The sequence below is a fragment of the Athene noctua genome, chromosome 10 (genome assembly GCF_965140245.1).
Source record: "Athene noctua chromosome 10, bAthNoc1.hap1.1, whole genome shotgun sequence".
NCBI classification, from domain to species: domain Eukaryota; kingdom Metazoa; phylum Chordata; class Aves; order Strigiformes; family Strigidae; genus Athene; species Athene noctua.
In genome coordinates this window covers 19,821,357-19,846,314 of record NC_134046.1, presented here as the reverse complement: position 1 = coordinate 19,846,314, position 24,958 = coordinate 19,821,357, and the positions used below count along the sequence as shown (strand labels likewise).

General features: G+C 43.6%; 1 protein-coding gene across 3 annotated transcripts in view; it reads right to left on the bottom strand.

Moving 5' to 3' along the window:
* The window catches only part of RAD54L2 (RAD54 like 2), a 71,978-nt gene that overhangs the window by 22,503 nt on the left and 24,517 nt on the right, over positions 1-24,958 (bottom strand). For 2 of the 3 annotated variants that reach the window (XM_074914622.1, XM_074914620.1), the window contains exon 3: positions 1,474-1,672. In XM_074914622.1, coding sequence (XP_074770723.1) covers positions 1,474-1,672 — 199 coding nt within the window. Of the gene's footprint in view, positions 1-1,473; positions 1,673-12,890; positions 13,636-24,958 lie in introns of those variants that run through there. The other variant, XM_074914621.1, reaches the window with a different exon arrangement.

Below are 24,958 nucleotides of genomic sequence, written 5' to 3'. Positions count from 1 at the left end.
TTTACAGCTATTTCAAGACTCTGCTTTCCAGGTACAGGTAACACAACTACTGGTCAAGGAAAGGAAAATAATGAAAGGAGGAAAATAATGAAAGGAGGAAAATAATGAAAGGAGGAAAATAATGAAAGGAGGAAAATAATGAAAGGAGGAAAATAATGAAAGGAGGAAAATAATGAAAGGAGGAAAATAATGAAAGGAGGAAAATAATGAAAGGAGGAAAATAATGAAAGGAGGAAAATAATGAAAGGAGGAAAATAATGAAAGGAGGAAAATAATGAAAGGAGGAAAATAATGAAAGGAGGAAAATAATGAAAGGAGGAAAAATGTGAGTGGGTAAGTATATACTTAAACTAGGTTATCACAGACTAGTTCCGCTGTCTGAAAACATGTTATTTATTGCTATGCAGTTTCTAAACAGAAAATGCACAAAGTCGTACAAAGAAGATATATGGGAAGAAAAGGCATCAATTCTTCCCCCACGAAAAGTCATCTCCCTGATTCTCCTCTGTCATAGCATTTTCAGGAACTAGGATCTCTAATGGCTTTAACAATTGTTTCAAATGATGCTCTCAAAGCACCTTACCTTTACAGGTAATTTTCTTTACTTCCAAAAGTTGCTTTTCCCCCACTTCAGTTTCACATGTGCAGCCGTGGAAACAAAGGCTCTTTTGCCAGAGGAGAGGTGCAGTACAAGCAGTGGTAAAATCATGCTCCCTCAATCTGGCCTTTAAACCTACCCATCTTCTCCATCCTACCGAAGTCTCAGTTTCCAAGGCCTACTCAATGGCCATTCCTTCAGAATAAGAAAATCAGTCTGCACAAGCTTAAATATGAACCAAAGACCACCAGCACGTTACATACAGGGCAAAAGAGACACTTCCTGCCACAGGAGTTCCTGATCCATTATGACTCCTCAGAGAATTTTAGATCCCCTAGAACAAAATTTCATAGCTAATTACCTCCTCACAACTTGTCCCAGAATATATGTGGTGACTTACACAATTACTGCTTTATAAAATCCAGGCGAAACTGATTTCCAACATTTCAGTCACCAGTCACAGCATCAGCATTTCTGCCAACAAGTACCCAGGATAGTAGAGGGAAGAAATGTATTTTAGTCTGTTTGCAATAGGATGCCCATCAGCAGATATCTGAAACTGGATGTTTACTTAATGGTGGTACTATTTTTCAATTATATGCCTTAAAGGCCAGCAGCAAATACACAATTTTTGCAGTATATTCCATAACCAAATATTCGCTCTTCTGAAATACCAAACAAGTCTGCACCCACATACAGTACTCCAGTCTGAGATCATACTACTCCCACTGGTGAAATCCTAAGGTTTTGGAAAAGAAAAGCCATCTGGTTCGCTGGCAGTGGCAAAATGTAGCTCAGAAGCAACGTCCAGAAATTCTGTTTTTACCCAAAGGGCTATATAGGACCCTAGCTTTTTCTGTCTTGCTGCTGCTTACCGTATGTTCCTCCGCATGTGAGATGGTTTCTGAGCCCTCTTCTTTTTGGTGTCCTCAGAGGCCAGGCTCTTGTGCTGGTTCTGCAAGAGTCGCTCTGCCCGCTCACTCTGAGATGAGGTAGTTGAAGTAGAGCGCTGCCATTCTCCATCCTCTGCATGTTCAACACGGTCACCGCTGAACACAGCTTCCTGGGGTTGGTCTGAAAAGACAAGGAGGTAATGACATCAGAACAACTGTCCCAGGCTGGCAGCTGGCTTTTACACGAGCATTCATCAGGATTTGAGGTGAATGGGAATCAAGAATCCCTGTTCTCACTCGTTCGCAAGCATGTTTCTCTGAGGGTCAAAACTGGGTCCTTTCCAACAGCCACCACTCAAAGACTGTTAAAAAAGTTTTACAGTGAAAGCCAAGACTAACACCACTCAACCCAGCCCAAAAGTGTCCTGACAAGAAAACAAGGCAAAATTATTTCAGTCCATGAGGAGCGCTTGCTGCCCCTAAGGGACTGTTTTCCTACAGGGCTCAATGAACTCTGATTAAAACATGGGACACGAATCTCATTTTCTTTATTTCACAGCATTCAAGTGGGGCAGAAATTTCCATTTATGTGACACCTGTGTAACCATCTTCCAAGTTAACAGAACATACCATGCAAGAAGTTATCTGGTTCAAACACTAGGTCATGGCTTAGCAGGCAACTTGGTTGTTTTATCACCAGCTCCACTCATTATTTAAATGGCAATTTCTGGCAAGCTTTTTCAAAAACAAAAAGCAAGTGGCAATACTCTTTCCACACTATAAATCACACATTTTCCTTTTTCTCTGCATTCTCCTATTTTCAGACTTCCATTAGTGGCTGATTTCATTCTTAAAGCACTATGTGAAATGACACCTTGTTCTATGTGACATTTTGCTCTTCAACAGGCTGCCAGTGACCAAACTAATGCTTGCAGAGCACAGAAAGGAAATGTTTCTGTTCAAAAGCTTCCCTTGAAGTAAACTGTTTCTGACAAGCCTTGTATTAGCTTCTTTGAAGCATCTTGTCCCCTTGTGTCAGGCAAAGAGATACCCTGAACCTCATCTCATAATCAGCTTTCTTGCTTACACTGTGTATCTGAGCTAATGACTGAATTGAAATGACAATTAGACAGAACTTTGAAGGAAAGAAGACATCAGTGCAGAAGAATGTGGCAGATTAAGTAATACAGGGCTAACAAGCATCACATTGTGACTCCATGGGATCTGGAGACAAAGAACATCCCTTCTCAAAAAGCTGGGAGCTTAAATGAAGGATGCATGAGTGCAACATGTTGCATGTGCAGACACCTCTGCAGCTGCCACATTTAATATGCCTATTAAATTAACCTTATCACCAGTATCACCTCTTAAAATTGAGATGACAAGAACTAAATTCACACCTTGGTCAAAAGCACTGACTGTGCAAGCTTCCTCTCCAGACATCCCACCAGACCTGCCCCAGCATTTGCCTGAAGTCTATGTCAGAATCCATTTTGGACTTCAGGGCTCACCCCACCATGGACCAATACCAGCAGAGCAGCGCAAACATTTCTGTGAACATCAGTCTCAGCAAGTCCTACACATACTGGAAAAACAGGTATCCACAACTTATGGGATGAAACAGATCTCACGATGAATGCAAGAGTTATGTTGCATGTGAAGATAAAGGCAAAGGGGTTCGCTGCTACAGTCACAGTAGTTCTCCTACCACAGCCAAGGTCTTGGAGCCATGTCCTCCCCACCATGACTCCTTAAGTTTACAAGCTCAGACATCACACATCACATACACTTGCAGACAGAGAACTGTGCTGGGCGTAAACCCAGTTTCCCAGGCTTCCCAGACAACAGCTCTGCTATTTCAGCTACAGACACATTACCTGCGATTCTTCAGCACTGTTTCCTTCCCCCCACCCCTCTGGACTCCTGGTTATATAACTAGATCAAAAGATTGGATGAAATAGGGCAAAGGGAAGCAGGGAGGCTGCACATGTGATCACATTCTCCCAGATGAGTCATTAAAGCAGTGACTACCCCGAGACAAACACTGCCATGGTTACATTGCTGCCATCTCACTCTGGGCCCAGGGGACCTTGACAAGACATCAGAGAGCAAAGTCAGGCTGTTTGGAAGAGGAAGCACTTCCCTCCCCTGGTTACCTCCTTCAGCAGTGACTGCCACCTTCACTGTGCCAGGAAAGAGTGCCTTTAGGACGAGGGTGATGTTAACAAAATCCAAAGGCTCAGAAGCCCAAAGGTAAGGCCATTACATGTCTCTTCTGTATGCTTTCATATTTGTTGTGCAATCCCTATGTAGAGTCATCCCACCTCTGCATTTTGCCTTTTCTTTCCTTCTAATCATATGTAATACAAGTTGTGATGAAACCTACACACAGCTGGATCAGACAAGTTTTTTTAAAATATAATTCTCATCTGAGCAGGAGCCTGAAGCCCAAAATCTGATGATAAATTTGGTCCTGCACTGAGCACAGGCCTTCATCCGCCACAGCCACGTCTGCTCAGGCTGGTGTTTGTCCTGCCAATACAAGTTCTGAGGTGAGGAACACAATCTGTGCCTCAGCCCACGTTCCTGACACATACACATCTAGATACCAAGATCTCTTCTACACTAGTGACAGTACCAAACATCACACTGATTCAGCTGGGGTGGGATTCAGAGGACAGCCAGCTTCCTGAGGCTGGTCCCATCCTTGACACTACAATGAACAAAGCTGCTTTTCACAAAGCTTAGCTAACACAATGATAAAAATCACAAGTCTAACCATGCAACAGCTCCCACCACACCTGTGACATGAGCTGGCAGTTGCTAGCAGGAACTGTTTTGTTGCTGTTTTGTATTAAACTCCTGGTTGTGTACACAGCCTAAATCTTACTGCATATAAAAAGCAAGACTCCCTGCTGCAGCCACATGGTTGTACTCAAGCATGGTGAGCTCCAAGCTGTGTAAGTGGGAGCCACACTGGGCCAGAAACACATTAAGAAACAGTAACTACACACACAAACCCCTATTTTGTATAAGAACAGGTTTGGTCTTTGGGATGGAGGGAGTGTGGGAACAGCCTTGTTGAACAGGTCCCATCAGGTAATCAATGGAATAATTTCTGCCCCAATTTTGCCAAGCCTACATCTACAACAGAAATGCAATTATGGTTTTGTAACAGAAGCTCAACACACTACTCTGACATGGCTATACAAGTAGCTTTTTACACAACACAAAAATTCATCAGCCATGTTTGCATGTTGACAACTGCCTGATCATGCTTAAACTGTTAGTGCACTCTAGGAAGACCTGGGCAATTATCCATTGCCTCAGTGCAAAAGCGTTGCCACCAGCCCATGGGTAACAACCCAGCACAGCCTTGCACAGGGAGATCAGCCACACGTGCCCAAGCACAGCTCTGGGCAAAAAAGCAGGCCCAAGTCCGCTCAGCAGAAGACAGCCATGGGACAGTCACGGTCACCAACAAGGCTGTAAACCCATCCCATGCTTACCCACTGTGGGCACAGAATCAGCTGGAACACCAACTGCTGGGTTCACACCAGCTGTTACATGTTTTGCACTGTGCTCATCAGAAGAGGCATCAGATCTAGAACGAGGCTTTCCTAAGGGTAGTGGTGATAGCATCAATGCAGTGAGCTTGTCAAGCAGCTGCTCCTGCAGGTGGGTTACAGCTTTCCATCTGAGGGGTCCCCAAGCAGTTCCCACCAGTCCTCAGTTATAGACACCTGCACACACTCAGGCACTCTGTCCTGCAAGGTACCCTGAAAGCCAAAGGGGCACAACCATCCTTTCTCATGCACTTTTTGAGTTTAAAATGTGCCTCCACCACCACAACCCAATAGACCTGATTACAGCACATCTCTGGTTTGTGCTGCAGACCAGGGGTTGCCAGTTTTCTTTGCTCACCACCCCCAGCTGTACATACAAGCAGGGGGAGGTGTTTGGCTTCTCGACCGACACTTGCAAATTACAGTTTAGAAGTCTCTGTAAGGAAAAGAGTCGTGACTGCTCTGTATGACTCTGCTTCATATGCTCCCTATGTGGTGTGCCTGCCAGAGCTGCCCCAAAACAGTGCACACAGGTGTGACTCATGATGCATAACACAGCAAAAGATTTATTCCACAGTCAGGCACTTCCTCTTGTACCCAAACTTATAAAACTCACCTTATCACCTCCTTCTTTCAGAATACTCTCAGACTTCCCTTAAAACAGCACAGGATGCAGCCTGAAGAATATTCTCTAGGATCTTTGATTCAGCAGTGAATTGCTCTCAACACCTGAGCCTGCTCTGCAGAGAGGCTCAGGTTGCTGTGAAGTGTCATGAAGCAGCAGGTACATTTTTTCGAGGTGTGAGATTATTGCAACCAACACGGTCTTCTCTTGACACTGAGGTGTGTGAGAAAGTGTGTTATAGCTGCATCCAATATTCACTCCAAGGCGAACCTCAGTAAGACCAAGTGTCTGTGCACAAGTAAACATCCACAGTTCAGATCTAGCAACGGTCCAACACTCCTAGGAGTACAAAAATTGCCATTCAGGACAAGACTCGAGGGTCCCCTACCTGAGGTTGCTGACAAGAAGGTCCCAGAGACACCTCAGTGGACAAAACACTGTGTAAGATGGTTACTTCCTTGCTCCTCAGTTACTAGCTAGCTAACGTGGCTAGCTAGAGGTACAACCTCCTCCTGGGAAGCCAACTTCTCTGCCAGTGTAGCTCCAGTGACTCCAGGGAAGGCATACCACTGAAAACCAGATGCTTGTTTATGTCTAAAATTATTTCACTATGGAAACACAGGATACCAAACAGCATTATTTTGTTGAGTCTTTGGGAATTATTTCCTACCCTAAGGACAGGGTGAGGAAGGTAGCTGCATGCAGAGCAGCGAGGAGTTAATTCTTGCTTTGGGAGCTCTCTTTTGTCCTGCACAAAGAGCAAGGAGCAGTTAAATATTATTGCAGGCGTTCTGGGAACATCCATGCAGTTTGTGGGCAATAGCTTGTCAGAGACTAGCTAGTACTAGCTAGTACTACTACAGCCGGTACTGAGCTGTCAAAGCAAGAATGGGAGGAGCACTGAGAGATGGCACAAGACTAATTGCACAGTTCCAGCGGCAACACTCGCAGTCACTGACACACTGAACTACAACTGTGCCAAAGGCTAGAGAAGCGACTGCAGAGCAAACCTGACTGCAAAGGCACTGACAGGCTGGAAGATGTTCTCTGGGGTTATGTGATGTTCTCCCAGTGCATTGGGCACTGGAGAGGTGTGTAGGTGATGCCAGAGTTCAACTGTAGTTGTCACCCAAAGAACATCAGTTCTCTAGCTGCAGCGGAGCAATCATCTCAGAGGCTGGCAACAGAATGCTCTGGTTCATTCTGTATTCAGCTGTGGAATATAAATTAAACATGTTCAGAATATTCTCTCCTTGTGCAGCTGTTGCATGGATGCCATGTAAGAAGGAAGGAGAGGTGTCTGCACAGAGCAGCCTCTCACAGAGGCAGCATTATGAAAACACTTGAGCACCCCAAGGTTGAAGGCAGGAAATTCCTTTTGAAACCCCTCAAGGATGGTGTGGGCAAAAGCAAAGATCAGAATCCCTTCCTCCAGGCCCCACCTGATGTAACATCTAGGAGAGCCACAAACCCCCCGTGCAGGGCTTGACGCACATCAGCACCCCGTTCCCTCCTCCCAGAGCACCAGGAAAGCCACCCTGTGTGTGGGATGAGCCCCCTGGGACCCAGGGCCATGGCTACCCCCTGCAGCCCTTACCAGGGCAGCTAATTAGCAACAAGACTTTGTTCTGCTCAGAAAATAATCAGGCTCAGTCTTCGATGGCAGGACGCCCCTCCCAGCCACAACTGCTTAACAAAGCCCTAATTATGTAAGCATTACATAAGCCGGCACACCTACCCCCCCGCGCCTCAGCACCCGCCTGGCCGCACTCCCCGCCAGCATGCCGGGACCCCGCCGCGAGCAGGCACCCACTCGCTGACAGCACAAGAGCCAGCGCCGAGTCCTCCGAGATGGGATCGGCCTTTTGTCTACGCTGGTGGTTTCTCTCACGCACGGAGTACTCCTGTGCTTGTCTGGGTGCCCCCGCAGACGTCCTGCCCTCGCCAGGGCCCTGGCTGCGGGGAGCTCCCAGGCCAGGCGTGTTGCGCACCGGCCCCTTGCCCAGAGGGCCGGCAGCTCCCGGCCCCTTGCCGCATGCTGTCCCCGCTCGACACCAGCAAAACACAGCCCACTGATCGGAGGAACGACCGATTTCCACCACTGCTCTCGCCCCAGCTCTGCCGCCGGCTGCAATGGTTGGTGTCCTGCTGAGTCACAGCCACAGTACTGCAAGACACAAAGGCATCTTTCGGGCTGAGCCTGCCCAGCCCCAGAGCTTGCCTGCTCCCAGGGGAAGCTTCCCTCGCCTGTCAAACAGCACGTACATCAACTCTAACATCTTCATTCCTGTTGCTGATTTATCTAGGAGTTAACCACCTCAGGTCTGTTGTTCATACTTGTCACTGTAACCAGACACAGAGACTGTCATATTGGTATAACAAATAGCACCGCTTGAAGTCTGAGTAACACATTTTTCACTTCTCTAGATATCTGTAAAGCCATCAGTCACTGTGGGTTCAAGACACCTATGTGGAATCTGCAGATTGCTGGTGAGAGATGGCAGGCTGACTCCATCCCCAGCCCAGGACCAGAGGATGGAGGGGAGAGATGTGAAATGAGCTCTGAAGAAAACACCCCCAGCACAGGCTCTGCGGGCCAAAGCATGGGGAGGGAGCCGGATCTGGAACACGCAAAAGCCAAACCCATCTCCACACTCCTCCTCGGGCAGGAAGTAAGCCCCAATCGATGGAAAACTTTAAAAGATAAATTATAAGGCAGCACTGCCCTTCTTTTTCTTCCTTCAGAGGTCTTTCAGCGTATCAGTTACTGATGAGGTTATGCTGCAGAATAAAACTCCTTTCCTGATCCGAAGGAATCCTTCAGGAACAAAAGGCAGCAGAATTGAAAGGCAGGAGCAAGGAAGATACCACCCAAAAACCAAAGGGAAAGGAAGCAGCCAAGAAGTGCCGAGAGGCAAACTGGAACATCAAACAGCCAACTTTGGTGACAGACAACATACCTTCTAGCTCTGAGATTATGCAAGCAGAACCAGGCCCCAAATACCCAAGAGCTCTTGTTCTGGCCAGGCCTCAACACTGCGGACGCTGAGACCCAGGTTACATAAACACCAAAGAGCACTTATATAACCATTGTATGGCATGGGCTTGCAGCCACCGGCACCCCGCGCCGCTGGAGTGCGGCAGGTAGCTGCTCCGGGCAGCCCCGCACCAGGCAGCTGCACCCAGCCCCTTCGGGACCTCGCTCTCCTCCCTGCACAAGCCCCCCAAATGCAGCCCAGGCGGGGTGCCCATCAGGTTGTTTTCCCTCTTGCAGACACCACAGAGGAAAGGTCGATGGTTACTCTGGAGCACTGGGCAATTTCATGTCCATTTCCAGCTCTGATACATTCAAAGGAGGGTTGTGAAATTTCAAATCAAACATTTTCACAGTGCTTTGAGATGGTAAGAATCAGAAAAATGCAGAATGCTGCTACCTGGCATCACTCTTCTAGATATATAATCAAAATTACTTTTCCCAAGAAAAGTCCTCAAACCTAAAATGTAAACTGTCTCCTCCGCACAAGTCCCCCCCCCTCTCTCGCACAGACACTGGAAGCATTAGTCAAGACAGGGAAACAAAGCCAGGAAACGCACCCCTTAAGGTAGCAAGTGAAGCAGGGATGGGTTACATTTGTCCTTTAGCAGGGGGTGTGAGAGAGCAACCAAGTTACATAAAACTACTGCACCAGAGTCAGGAAGTGTTTCAGGCTGAGTGCTGGGAAGTTTTCAACAAGCTGCACACAGGAGGGAACTGAAACCTCCCTTTTCTGGTTACTCCAGTTAACTAGTAACCCAGAATATAGTTTTGCCAACCAAATTACAAAAATTAGATCTAAACCACAAGTAACCGGATTTAAGCATCAGACCTTACTTATTTTCACAATAGTTCAGAACTTTAAAAAAAAAAGTCTGCTCTATCCTGTTAAGGTGGGTAAATACTGATTTAGGTAACAAAGATAAATTTCCCCTCCAACTTCGGAAAATAGATGCATACGGGGGCTTGATATGTTCCCAGCACAGTGAATCCAGCTGGTTGCTACCATGACTCTTCTAGGGATGAATTTCAGGGACTAAGAAAAGAGGACGAGTAGGGGAGCAAGCATTCTGCATTATGCAATGATTACATAAGCATTAGTTTACACTAGGTAGCTGGGAGTTGTGGCATTAGCTTTACACCAGGATACCCTCAGAGCAATGAGAAATAATAAAGAAGGGATTATTGCTGCCACACGCTTCCAAGGCCACCAAAATGGCAAACAAACAACAAGTACAAGCTGAACTTTAATCTCTGCCTCAAGCCTTCACCATAGCTTTGTTCAGGACCTGTTAACAGGGATGGGGCAGACAAGAGCTGATACTCCTAATTTATATGAGCAGCATGGGAAATAATCCCAGCGTAAAGCATGCTTCAGCATCTGAGTGCACCTTTGTTGTTGCTCACGATGGCAATGGTACAAGAGAGGAGAGATTTCAGAATTATAATACCTGGCATTTCCACTCTAGTTCAGTGTCAAAGGAGTTCACAAGCATGACACTGTCCTCTCAATAACTGGTGAAACACCCTCCTGCCCATCTTGCAGAGGAGGAAACTAAGGAAAAGAAATCAGGTAGGCATCAGTAACTACCAAGTTGTTGGCTCCTTGTCCTACACTCTGACCAACAGGCTCTCTTTCCTCTCATTAAATATAATTTCCTACTTGGAAAAACAAAACATAGTTGTGGATTTTTTTAGAACTGTAACAAAGCACAGAACTTCAGCTGCATTCCCTTATTCTGCTTCAGCCTCTAAAGTAATTTCAGAGGAATTTTAAAGGACTCTGTTTAATGAGGGAGGCATCACTTGGGAGAAAAATGCAAATTCTTGAGTTTGAGCCTGTGTGCCACTGCATTCCACTGGCACTTCTCCCATCAAATGCAGCCAGAAAAGTGACCAAGAGCACTGAAGAAAGCTAATAAGACCAGGATGAAACATCATCACTCAAAGAACAATCTGTTTCTAGTTTTCCTTTTCAAAATATTGGTGCTGCTTTGTGTGCTGCTAAAGGAGTTTGACAAAGGGCTGCAAAGCTGGTCATGGCAATCAGACTCTCACAAACTGAAGTAACAATGTCACAAGGACACCCCCACCCAAAATCTGTAACACCCCAAAAGCTAAGCCCTTTACAGCCCGGAAAAAAGACAAGCACTGCTTCCTTCAGAGGGCTGCTAAAATTACAACTACCTCTACGGTAAAAAAAAAGAAGCATATGTGAATATGGGGAGAAGACATGGCTCTTTAACTATGGGACTTTTTTCTTGCAGGGCAACAGCTTATTTTCAAATGGGCTACAGGTAGTGTACTTCAAAAAACCCTTGATTTACTACCTGGTGGGTGCTGCCATAAAAATAATTAAAATCCCCTCTGACTTTCCAGAAACATTTATAAAATAATAAACAGATAGCACATCACTGCATATACAAGCACTTGCTACTTTGAATGCCCCAAAGAAGTGTTCAGGCACCTAGAGTGAGAAAAAGCCACATAAACCAGAGAAGAAAAGAAATACTGACCAGTGGTTGAAGCATAAACGCAGGGAAGAACACAATACCTCAGTTTTGCACCAGACTCACTCTGACCTTGTGCAGTTTTATCATCCCTTCTGGGGACAAGGTGGCTATGGAAAAGTGGGACAGAGACCTTCCTGGATCCACCAGCCAGAGCACAACCACGTTAGATCAGGTACAAATGCTTCCTCAAACAGAGATAACTTTCCCACTGGTAGAGCAGACTTTAGAACCTGATGAGCAATGCTGTACAAGGAGGATTCATTTGCACTCTTGCTCTCTTATATTTTTACAAATGACACAAAAATACCTTTCCACCCCAAATTTTTGGAAGACCTCTAACCTTGCATTCTCCCTCCACCTATGACCTACAGTCTCTTTTCCAAAAACATCTTCCCCTCCCTGTCTTCTCTTTTTATACCTATTATCTAGATTGAGTTACATAAGCCACTTGTATCACCCAGATTCCTCATTTATCCAAACTAATTTTGTGTCATAATTCCTTTCTCTTCTCAGTTCACACTCTCCCAGAATTTGCTTCTTTGTCCTGCCATCACAACCAGAGAAATAAAAAAGCAAGAAAAGATGGATTTTTTTTGCTAGAATCCACTCCTCCCACCAATAGACAATAAATACTGCATGGTTTATTTCTACAAAAACTCCTCATGAAGATCACACTGCACTGGACTCCTATAATAAAGGAGAAACACAGAGCTGGAACTTCTGGGGACCATTTTTGACCAGCCTATTAAATTCATAGCACAAACTCTGGAGGTATTTGCCACATGTTCAGCATAAGGTGAAAGAAGCTTGGCATGCCTGAGTACCTGGCCTCAAAGTAACAAGTTAAATTACAAATTTAGAAAGTTCTTCAAATTTGAACAAAGTTTTTTCTCCAACACATAATATCAATCTACCAGCAAGCAAACTAAGTGGCAGCCATCCCCAAACTGTAAACTTGTATTAGGGTTTCACCAGCATCTTCCATTTGATGGGAGGAAAAAAAAAGCCAAGTAGCTCTTAGTCTATTAAGCACTAATTAGGGGATCTGGAGCAAGCAGCAACAGCTCTGCCTGGTGCCCAGACTGCTGCCCAGTCAGCAAGTCACCAAATATTTCACTGACAAAAGAAGCTTTTAAAACTCTTATTGAGTAGGATGTTGGGGTAAAGTATACCCAGAAAGTTGAAGGGGGTAGGGGAGAGGACACTAGATATAAAATCATACTAATGTTAACAGTTGCCTCCTCTCTTGCTAAAAATTACTTTTGCAGCATTACAACATGACAGCAGCAGAAACAATAACAGCTAGACCCAGAACGTCCTATCACCAAAGCACATTAAAAGGACAAAGAAAGAATGAGCTTCCTTCTCATATCACCTCCATCAAACTAACAAGCACTGCAAGACTCTGACAAATTCAACCATTTCTATACTTGCCAGGTAGGCAGCAAATTAAAACCAGAGCCCCTGAGCCTCAGTTCCTGATGCACTTTGCTACCTACTAATGAGTAGGGTGCTCCTGCACAGGGGATGGTCTGTAACAGGACAGCAAGAGGGAACAGAAAACTGGGGGGGGGGGGGGGGGGGGGGGGGTAGGGGGGGGTGGATGGCAGGGGGGGCAGTTTCTGGAACAAAAAACCATGAAAAAACAACCTGTGTCCTACCTGGAAATTGCTGAGACTCATCCAAGAGTAACATGCTGCTCAGTGCACTGAGGCAAGACCTCTGCCCACGACTCTGCCCCAACACTTGTTCAGTGTGGCCGCACGCTCTCAGCCCTTCTGCTATTCTTGTCTCAGGGTCTTCAGGACAAAAGTTTCCAGTCACTCCCGACAACTCGTTATCTCTGCCTGCAGCCCAGTGAGCACTAAATCCACGCTCACTGGCTGTTCAGTTCACAAGTGGGAAATGCTTCCTGATAAAACAGTCCAGGGTACAGGCAGGGAAACCTGCACTTAAGGTTTCTGAAAATAACTTTGGTAAATAGCTCCTAGCGCTTGAATCCACCCAGCCAGTGTGACGGGAATCAGTACGCATATATCCTCCCTGCACCCAGCCGAGACGGACCAGGGTCACTGTTATATAACTAGTTAAATATGCCTCGTGTTCAGCCTAAATAAAAATTGTCACTACCTCCTCCCCTGCTTGGAGAGTCAAACAACACAGCCCTGCCCGAGGTAGCTGCTGCTCCCCTGGGGATCGATGCCTGGAGCTGTGCTGCCGGCCCGTTTGGCTTTGGTATGTGTTCCCAAACAGTGAGAGCAACCTCGGTTACCCCTGGGAAGAGTTTTAAAAGAGAGAAGAAGAGCAGGGAGGTTGAGTGGGTGTGTACGGGGGAGGTCTCTCTCCTCTCTCTCGTCTTGAGTGGAGGAGCTGCACGCCGTCCAGATCGGATCGGATCCCATTCACTCAGCCCGTGATCCAGTTCAACTAGTGGCAGAGACCAAGACTGAGAATAAAATAAAAATCCTTACATAACCATTCAGGCTGTGGCGGGGCCCCGCACAAGGGGAATCCCAACAGACAACAAGGACGTTCAGTGCAGGAGACACACGGGACCATAATCCCACTTCCAAGTTTCACAGCACAAAAGAAAAAGAGTGGAGGAATGTTGCAAAAAGAAGTACAGCCTTTTTGGCTTTGAAAACAGTCTTGGTATCTGAGATTTTATGAACTATTTGCATGATGCCTGCTATCTTCCAAGAAACCTGGACAACCGAGACTGAAACCTGAGCAATTTAATGCGAGCTGGTAACCTGTTTGCACAATAACAGTTGAAAAAGCATCCTGTTCACTTCATTAAATCAGCAGCTGGTACAGCACTACTAGTCTGTAGAAGGCACTCTGTGCAGCAAATGGAGTATGAATGAGATTTCCCAGTTTTTAGGAAACAACCTGTCAGAATTTGTGGAGTGCAAGCTTATTCTAAGCAAGCCTTCCTCCCATCATCCATCTGCATCAGAAGGACAGGTACAGGAGAGAATAAGTAAGTACAGAACAGATTAAGTACTTTAAAGCTGGTTGGGTGGTTGAACCCCTGAAGGGTTCAACCCCCTTCATGCCTAACCTCCCTCAGTGCTACAGAGACTTTCTCCATGCCCAATTCCCTTCACAGGCATACCCAATGGCCAGTAACAAACAGCAAACCTGAGCTGATAGACATGTAATTAAATCAGCTTACTTCTAGAGAGCATTTGTCCACATAATGAAGTCAGCTCTTTGCTTGAAACAACTGGAGAGTCAGGAAAACCAGGACAGGCACAAGAAGCCTGAAGCAGGCTGTGTCTGAACAGCCCTGGCACAGATCTGCATGACCTCAGGACAATGAGCTGCGCTTGTAACAGTAAAAGTTGATCTAAAGGTCTGCAAACACAGCTAGGGCAGAGCCCCGTTACCCTTTGTGTGACTCCAGCCATTTTTGCTAGACCTTTTATTTGAGAAGGTGGTAGAGCACAGTGAATGTTTGCTACCATCAAAATATCCTCATTGCTTTAGGGTACATCACAACTTTGAAACAAACCCAAGGTGCTATTTTCATGATTAGAGCCACATAAATTTTACCAAAGTAAAAATGAACTGTACTAAAATTAAGAGACTTGGTAACAAGACAGCCTTTCACCTATGTCACAGATTCAAATAGCCTGGCTGGTACACAAGGACAACAGTGTTTATTAAGGGGGGAAAGAGGGACAAATATATTAAGAAAAGTACATAGCCGAGGATCTTGTAGCAGGCCTTATAAGGACTTTATAGGGTTCGAATAAATAACCAAACATGACCTCAGCATCTGACCTAACTGATTTATGAAACTGGGAAGCAAGATTTAAAGACAAGTATTTGTGTATATACAACTGGGTAGTTTCCAAGGCATGCTTATGACAGCAATCAAGCATGAGAAAATGGAAGTTCAATACACCGGGGAAAACAGGCAACCTGTACCTGTCCTGCACACAGCAATAAAAAGGGAATTTCCTTCTTCACTTTAGGGTGTAAAATGCAAAGGAGTTTTTCTAGCTTTTCTACTCACAACAGCCTACTGTTGAGGCCATCACTGTTAGCCATGATAAATACGTATTCACACAGCCAAGAATTAGATCTGCCAGAAACAGTCAGTTTATAAAATGATCTCCTCATGGAAGGTAATCTTGTTATAGATAAGCCCATTTACTGAATAGCTTTTCTGTGAGGCCAGCCTTGCTATTAAAGAATGTTCTCCCTTCCCTACAGAGTCTGGAATCTTACCTAGCTGTCATACCTCACCTATCTCATGCTCAAACCACAAGCTCTTTACAATTGTATGACTGTGCTATACATCAGAAGATGCTTCTCAAGACACTGTTGTCACTTGAGAGGTTCCCTTGCAAACATCAGAGATTATCCTGTTAAAAAAAATCATCACTATAAATTTTGTATTTTCATAGAGTATCAAGATAAAGGCCCTTCACAGCATGGGTTTTATTCAACTGACAAGTCTTTTCAGCAGCAATGTCAGCAACCTTGAGCACTGTAAATTCATCAGGGTTAAAACTCACACACAAGCTCAACCAAAGTTTTTCAGGACAGTCTCCTCTGTATAACAAAGAACATTGGAGATGAGGGGACAGAAATTAAACTAAACTTAAGTGTTCAACTGTAAAGTTTCAACAAAATATCCCAAAACATTTCACAGGTGACTCTCCCTCCCCATCCTTTTAAGCCAGTAGCTCCTTCCCCATCCCCATGCCTATTCTCCACCTTGAGCCTGGTTCTCTCAATCCACTGCTCCCCTTGCTGAGCTCTGCAGGCTGAGCAGCTCCGGGACTGCTCAACACTGACCTGATCCAAGCCCACCAAGTGCAGCGCTGGTGAGAAGCACTGGATCCATAGCGTGTCACCATGCCCTCAGTCCCTGCAAGCCAGGGTGGTTCCCTTCTCTCCAGTGACTGCCCTGGGTGTTGTTCACCCTCCTCATCATCACCCTGTAGTGCAGTCCCTTCCCCATCCCACGGCTTTCTCACAGGTGTGCTTCACATCTACCAGCTGCTTCTGCACACCCCACTGATCTCCAACAAGTAGAGAAGCTGCCTACAAATACGAATTGTAAGTTATCAAACACAAACTAGGCTTAACAGCCAAATTTCACTCTTGATTATCAGCTGCTAGTAGCACATACAAATATCATTAAGGCCACTTTCCCTGTCCTGTTTTAGCAGCATGGAAAACACACAAGAATATCAGGTTTGAATTGGTTATTGTATAAGGTGGTGTTTACCAACCTAGAACTCCACAACACTATTTATTGGCAACTGAGTATAGCTGGGCTTTGAGAATCACTTGCTTTTTAAACAAACACTGCACTGTAAATAAAAACTCTATGAGTAAGATCTAAACTAACCCTGGAAAAGCAGAGGAGTTTTTCCATTGACTTTAGTGAGTTTTGGACTGAACCATACGGCATAAAACTTGATCAACCTGGTTTTTATAACTGTATTTGTATTCATATAAATCTTGGTTTATTTTCTTTCCCACACTCATTTAAATCATAACTGAGGGGAAAGTTGTACATAATGTAACAAAATTCTAATCACGCAAAATACAGGTAGTGATAAAACATAGTGCCTTCTGCAAATGTTTTTCAGACTGTCACTGTGGCAAAACATACACTGCTTCAGACTTCAGTCCCAGGCTTTCAAAGGTTGTTTAAATGTATTGAAGAAAACAAGCTGTTATTAGACGAGATGTAATGATTTGAAGTCAAAGGATTTATACCATAGATAATGATATTCCTATAACTTGCTATATTTCTGCTGCTGAAGATGACACAATGTATTTGTGCACCACAGAAGTAGTTTTGTATAAGTTTAATTTCATTCCAGTTTTCATCTACATGCAAATTTGACATAAATCACAAGCTAAGAGGACACAAGTGCCATTTTGAAATTGCTTCTGATAGTTCAAGTATTTAAATATTTTACATAGATGATTAACAAAGATGTTTTAATTACAAAATTGGTTTTGACAGATTTAAACTAGACGTTTCTGTTCACCTAGCCCAAAAAGATTTTATCTTGTAGCTTTCTCCTGTCTCGTTCCTATTTGCATATTTGCAAGTGAAAATAATGTCTTCTTACTCCTACTTAGAATTTATTTGAGATTCAGTCAGTGAACTACAAGTTGAAGAAAATGTGAACAAGACATTTTCAATATCTGTAGTACAAATTAGTTTTATTAAAATAAAAAAATGGGTATTACATTGAAAAACTTTGATGCAAACAATGAGCCAGACACTTCTGAAAGTTTAGTGTTGCAGTTTTCTACAAAGCCCAAGCAGGAGATTAAAACAACGAGTAAAGCAAATAACTGTGATGTGATATTGTGTTTTAATATCTGAAGAATACTTCTGATTTAATGAAAATAATTCCCCCTCCTTCCAAACTTGCTGCTGCTTCTTGGCAAAAAATGTTATAATTATACTTGTACAACATATAGCTACATGCACATTTTAATTAATCAGTCATTAAAACCAGCACAATGACAGATAAATTAAGGAAAAATGAAAACAAGGACCCCTTGCATAGTTTAAATTCAAATGCAAAACAGATAGATGTTTCATCTAGTATATTTGAAAATAAAAGGGGTGCTGCCTAAAACACAAAGCAGAGGATTTTCACTTTGGCTTCATCACGCGACCTTGGCAAAGTCACTTTGCCACTCCTTACCTGTTCAAGAAGGAAAATACCACATTACAAATTACTAATTAGTTTCCTTGCGATTTCATCATGGTTTCAGAAGTTGCAGATGATGGACTAGCTATTAGCAATGACTAGGTGTGGTACAAAGCTGATTACCGAAAACATACATGGGGAAAAAGGTACCAAACGTGATAGAGAAGTAAGTGGGACTGTCCTTCGTTAAGAGATTCTCTGGCTGCTTTGTGAAAAGAGAAAAGCAAGTTTTTGACCAATAATGCACTACCCCCGTATCCTGCAAAGCCTATCAGAAAAGCAGGCAGAAACAAGATACTTCTCTCCATGAAAGACTTGGAGCAATCCTTTGTTCAGCTAATAACCGCTCACTCACTGACCCTGCTCCCCGTGCATTCATGCTACTCTCACGTTTGTGGCAGCTTTAAGATAAGAGAGCATGTAGGTACAGGTAAAAAAACATTTGAAAAAAATCCATATACATATATATAGGAAATGCAGAGCCACGGACGTGGGCTGTTCTTGAACCACATAGAAGGATTTCTATTTTGTATTCCATCATACGCAATAGATCAAAAGGAAGGAGGAAGAAAAGAGGAAAAAAACCCGCAGCTAGTTATAATACCACATCATTTCATGAGATCAGCCAGTCCCTGTGCCCAGTCGGAGGATCTGAAGGAAGCAGAGCTCTGGCGTCATCACCTCCTTTTAAAGAAGTAAAGCATGTCATTACTCCAGGTTATATAACACTTAGACTATGCCAGACTTTGTGCCACCCTCTCAGAAAGGAAGCCGCTGTCAGAGAGCCTGGCAGGGGGGCAGAGGAGTCACGAATGTCTTCATTCACAGCTTCCCCCTGCTTAGGATAAGCAGAGACTGGGAACAAGTCCGCACTTTAGGAAAGAGCAGGCAGACAGTGAAAAGCTCAGGGACTGACCTGCAACATCGTCAGTCTGTAACTCCCTGCAAAGGGGGCTGGGGGGACAGCACTCGTCAGGATCTCATCCTTCCTTCCCACAGCAGCCGTCAAGCCACACCTCACCCTGCTGAGAATAACCTAGTTCACAGGGTTAGTTAAAATGCTGGAATCAGTCAATAAAACCCCCACAAACCCCAGGCGCCACTCCTCCCACACTCCTCTCCATGCCTGTTACCTTCTATTCCTCCCAGATTTATGGGCAAACAGCGTGTAGATAAGGGACTTTCACCTGCCTCTATCACCCTCTGACAACCAAATCTGCCCCAACACAAACAAAATGCCCGGCAAGGCAATCTGCAGCTCCGGGTTCAGCAGAAAGGGAGCTAACAAAGCGTACAGTACTGGCTGTTCCCAGCAAAGCACCCAAGAGGATTTTTTTTTTTTTTTCATGTCACCATTTAGCAAGTCCAGTAAAGCCACTTCAAGGGAGCTGGGTGCCTGCCATGGGGTCTGCATGGGCATTAGCTGCTCCCATAAAATGTGCTGGGTACACAGACACTAACTAGTTGGTCAGGTCCAAACCCCTCAGACTACACACAGAAACACCATTTGTTCTGAAAGACACCCTGTACTACAGGGAAACCACCAGAATAAAAAATAATGGGTAAAATATGCAGCCTTCTGTAACGGAGCAAAGTTCCCAGAGAAATCAGTGGAGCTTTTGCCTAAATGAGAGGCAAATCCTCCTCCCTACAATTTCAAAATAACTTTTCTGCATTACTCAGTAATCAGGATTGCTAAAACTACAAATGCTAGTATCCTGTCTCTTTTCACCTTTGATACTAACTATATGTTCTGCATTTTATTCAGCTGGATTGTGGAAACAGACAGCCAGCTCCTAACTTTCTGGGTCTTAGGAAACCAACACAAGTCTCAAATGTAAGATTTGTGGAGGCGGAGAATGCATGCTTAACAGACACAAAGCAACTTTGGAGATGCTCTTATCCCTTTCAGGAACTGAGAAAAGAATAAAAACCCCTAACTTCTTCATTATAGAAAGTCACCTGAGGAACACATCCAATATCTGCAGTTAGACACACACTTGCTGAGTTATCCACAACCAGCTGACTTGAGGTTGAGCCCCACAGTCTGCACCCATACAATAAAGCATATATAAACACTGATCCATAAGGATCATTTTCAAAGGTAATGCAGTTTCTCATATCAATTTGATAAAGTTTAAACACATGCCAATATGCAGGATATTAATTAACAAGTAAATTCTTTCACATGTAGTGATTACTTTTGTACTTCTAGATACCACACATGCCATCCTCTTTGCATAAATTATTGGCTTGGAAGACAGTCTGTGAGAAGTCACTACAAATCTACCTGGTTGTTCAAGAAGAGCAAAGTGCACAGCGGTACATGGAACTTCAGGTTTGGCTTCCCAGGCTTACAAAGATCAGGGCCATTGTGGAAGCAACAAACTTACTGTTGAGAAGAGGTTTGCTTCCCCAGAATATGCCCTCCTAGCTTCTTTAGAAATAGTACTGGTGGACTCTAGAGGGAGCTGCATCCAGCCACAAGTAACCAAAATAAAAGCAGCAAGGTACGAAAGTCCATCAAGAAGGAAAAAATGGAAATACCACCACTCTTCCCTTCCCCCCAAGAAATCCACCTCGCGCTCTGCTAACAGTAACTTGCAGATTAAACTATAGGATTATTACTTACTGACACACTCACATATAAAATATAGCAGAGTTTAAAATTAAAGGAATCCTCACGATAGTCTTCAGTGTTTTTGTAGATTTAGGGAAGTCCTGATTTTCATTTCTTTCTTCACCTCTTCCTCCAACTCATCCACTTTCAGTCAACAAAAAGAGCCTCCTCTCCACTCCAAGCTTACTCCAACAGGCCTGTACCTTTCCTTAGCCCCTACCACCAGCCTTCAGCTAAACAAGGACAACAGATCAAAGCACATGTTATCACCAGTCTGAGGCAGCAAGCAAGAAGCAATCCAGTCCACTGTGCCCATGTACTGCAGCAGATGGAAGCATCTCATTAGAGGGTTTCTCAAAGAGCAGCTATAGTCTCTGAGGCTGCCTCGACCTTGGGATGCCCATCTACCCTCATTACCACCTGAAGACACAGCTGTGAAAAGCTGCTTTCTAAAAGGAGTTGAGAGATTAAAGAAATAAGTATATATTTGCTCATCCTCTTCTTAAGGAATGCATTTTGTTTTCTAGTAGATAGGGAGGACAACTTAAAACCAGCGCTTCCCTGAGAGAAAATGATGTCCAGTGTGGTCAAAAGTAGAAGGCAAAAAGATTTCATGTTGCTGGAACTAATCTCCATTTACTAATACAAGCAGGACCATCCAATTCAAGTAAAAAGTGCAGGTAAATTACTTTCTAACAATAGCTTCCTTTTTTTTTTTTTTTTCCTTCTTTTTTTCCTCCAGCAGTATGGGCCTTTCTAAATCTGGATATAAAACGATGTAGAATAGTATCATTTATCAGGGTATATTAATTCAGGAGACTTGTCTTCCCCTGCTTCTCAGTTTCATACAGGTGAGTATAACGTGACCTAATTTATAAAGAATAACTTCAGATGAAAAGCAAAAACTCATGTATATGAGCAGGAGGAGCCTGCAAAATGAGCAGATTTATACCAAAGACTTTCCTCTCTTCCCCTGTAAGGATAGAAATTTGCTCTATTCCCAATTCCACACATCCAGCTGGGGACTCCCACACACACACCACAGTTTTGTTTTGTTCCAGTACTTTGTTAGGGAGAAGAAAAGATGGAACAACTTTGGGGTGGGAAGCACATGAATAACACAATTTCCCAAAATGAACAGCAGCTCCCTGCACCTGCATTCATGTAGCATTCAAAAAATCCCACATTTCCACATGACTTTAAAAACAGATTTGCAAAACAATTCCAGTTTTAATAACTTTGGGTGCTAATGAACTTTCTAGTAAGTATGGTGTTAACTACTGATTTTCCCCATCAGGTTAGACAAAGAAATTATCCAGGCAGATACAAATCAATTTTGCTTTCAATGTAATTGCACCCCTTGCTGCATGCACCATGATGATGAGCTACAAAGAGCAACAAAGGAACATCACATTAAACAAAATCCATTCTTTCTATAATTTCATGCCAGCATTTTTATCCCCAACCACCAAGTGAAAATCGTACGCAAAGCTGATCTAGCAGTACACCTTTAAATAAACAGGCTTTCCTCTAGCAAGAGTTCAAGGAAAGCAAAGATTTTTTCAAACCTGAATTGGCAGTAGTTGTCATCTGAAGTCAAGTACTCCTGCCTTAGTATCTTGGGACTCTCAAAACTGTGAGTTCCAAGCGGCATGCTCAAGTTCAAAGAACAGCCATTGAAATGCATTCTGGATCATGCTCCAGAGACAAGAGGGAACTCTGAATCTGTCATGATACTATCAAATGTCATAGGGATGAGCACAGTTATAAGCAGCTAGGGTGAGGAAAAGGGTCTCTCTTTCCCCTCACTAAGCTCCTGTGCCAATCTTTCAGAGGTTATGAGACTTGGCCATGGTGCCTTTACCCTACCGCATTGCAAAAGAGCACAGGCACCTGCACATCCTCCACTCTCCTGGGACTTGCGATTCTGTACCACCAAACACAACTGTGCTCCTCATTCACTCCTCTTTAAGGGTCCACATATCCATAGAAACCCCACTCAAAGCAGTTTTGTTTTGCTCCAGCACTTTGTCAGGGAGGAGGAGGAACAGTATGAGTCTGAGATGAGAAGAGGGAGCACAAACTGCCTCCACCTTCTCCTGTTCTCCACTAGTCATACAGATGCCACAGAGCTATCACGGCCAGCCCTGCCAAAAGAAAGAGGGGATGGGAAAGGAGAAAACAGGCAAAGTGGAAAACACAGGGCAGAATACAAGGCCAATTGTGTGGAGATTGTCATATCACAACAGTAGCATCTAATATGTTACTATTTGGTGTTGCCTGGTATATCTGTACATTAAGTACTGCAGTACTACCATGGTACCGGAGAATGGTCCGCTGCTATACTCCAGAAGTTCTGATTCCAGTCCCTGTCTCCTGTACCACACACCCTGTAATGCAAACACAACTAGTACCCTTTGAGAACAGTGTCTGAACACCTGTGCTCATTAAGGCATCTTTCAGAGAACTGAAACAACCAGCTCTCTACACTTTTACCCCTGAACTACACTTAAAAAAAAAGTGTTTAACCCATATACTCAGAGGTAAGAAAACAAGCAACTTAACATCACTATTAATAGCAGAATTACAGCAATATGTATCAGTAAGAGATAATTAATTCCAGAGACTTCAATCAGAATAATCCAAAGACATTCAGAAAGTAGAAAAACAGAGCACTACAGTGGGATTCGTTCAAACACTCAACAGCTTTCCTCAGGAAAGCTCTGAGGTATGAACAGTCCTTGCATTTGAAATGATCTCTAAAATCCATACTGGAGGTTTGTTTCCTCTTTGCTCAAATTAGCTTTTATTCCTACAGAGTTCTACACAGCCCTGAGCAACTACCAGGATCAGAGGAAAAAGTGCAGGGCTTGAAACAGCCCTTTATCTCTACAGTCATCAGTACATCACATTTCTAGTGAAAAGGATTTAGGGAGTTAACGAAAAAAGTTCTTAGCAGTCACGCACCGATATCACAAAATCAAACATGATAAAACAAGTGCTGCTACCCACAAGTGATGAGAAAACAGATGCAGTGGGCAGGGATGACAAGGCTGAAAAAGCAGTGGAAGCCTCCAGCTAGGATTGAAGCATGCTGATAGGATGGGTGTGCAGTCTGGCAGCCACTGGGAAGGGGTTATAAGTGTCAGGGTAGGTATGTCCTGGAAAAAGTGCTCTAGAAAAAAAGAATAAAGCTATAAGTGCTCCTACACATGATGCTAAGGTTCATTAACTGACCACCACTGAAGAAATGTACAAAGGATGTAAGCTATGTGGTTATTAACTCTCACTTTCTCAGAAATAGTCAGAAATACTCAGAAAATCAGCCTTCTGTGCTGTTTTTCTTCCTTGAGGACAGGGGGAGAATGTTTAAGATAAGAGCTGCTTTGATCAAGACTTAAAGTTTGTACCATAAAGGTCCAAACTAAACTCTAGACCATCTGTGGGACAGCCTACACTAAACGCAAACAAAACTTTGAGCAGAGATGAGAAAAACTGCACCAGTACTTAAGATAGCACTCAATTACCAGAATGTAAAAAGAACTCCAAGAAAATTCTGAAACTGAAACCACCACGAGTATTAATTCCACATACAACATATATCAAAAAGACAAGAAAAGGTTAAACATGCAAAATACAAGTCACTGCTAAGTCTGAGACTATACTATCCACCAACAGGTGTGGATAACATTACATTAACCCTGGAAGGTTCTTAAGTAATTTGAGTCACCATTAAAACATGAAAAACTTACGTTCCTAAAACAAAGCCACTATTTTGCAAGCCAGAGTAAAAATGTTAAGTTTTATATTTGTTATAATCACTATTATTTAAAACAAGTTATCAGTTTCAGTTTGGACAAAATGTATATGCAGCCTGTCACTCTTCCAAGGAAATAACTGTGAAAGATTAATAATCTTCTAAATCTTGTAGTGCTAGAAATATGCAGGAGCCCATCTACAAGTGAAGGACTCCCCAAGGATCCCCAATGGAACATCTACAGAACAACCACAATACCAGGAGGGGAGGAGAACAGCACAGCTGGGAACAGGGAGCACAAAGTTTTAATAGAAATTATTAAAATCAAGCTTTCAAAAAGCTTCATTGTATAAACATTAGAGCACTTCCTTCTTGTGAATAAAAGTAACTGTCTGTTCCCTAAGACAGTTTTTATGAATGAGGGTCATCCACAAAGAGACAGGACTATAAACATCAGATGGGCAAAATAAAATGATCCTCTTAATTCTGAAGTAAGCTATATTTCATAGGTCAAATAGCAGGAGACTGGTTTTATATTAGATCTAAGGTAATATAGATGTCAAATGACATTTCTGAGGCAATATGTAGCTGTGAAGAGATATCAAGAAAAGCAGAGTGAACACCTCCACAGAAAACAATAATTATACAGCT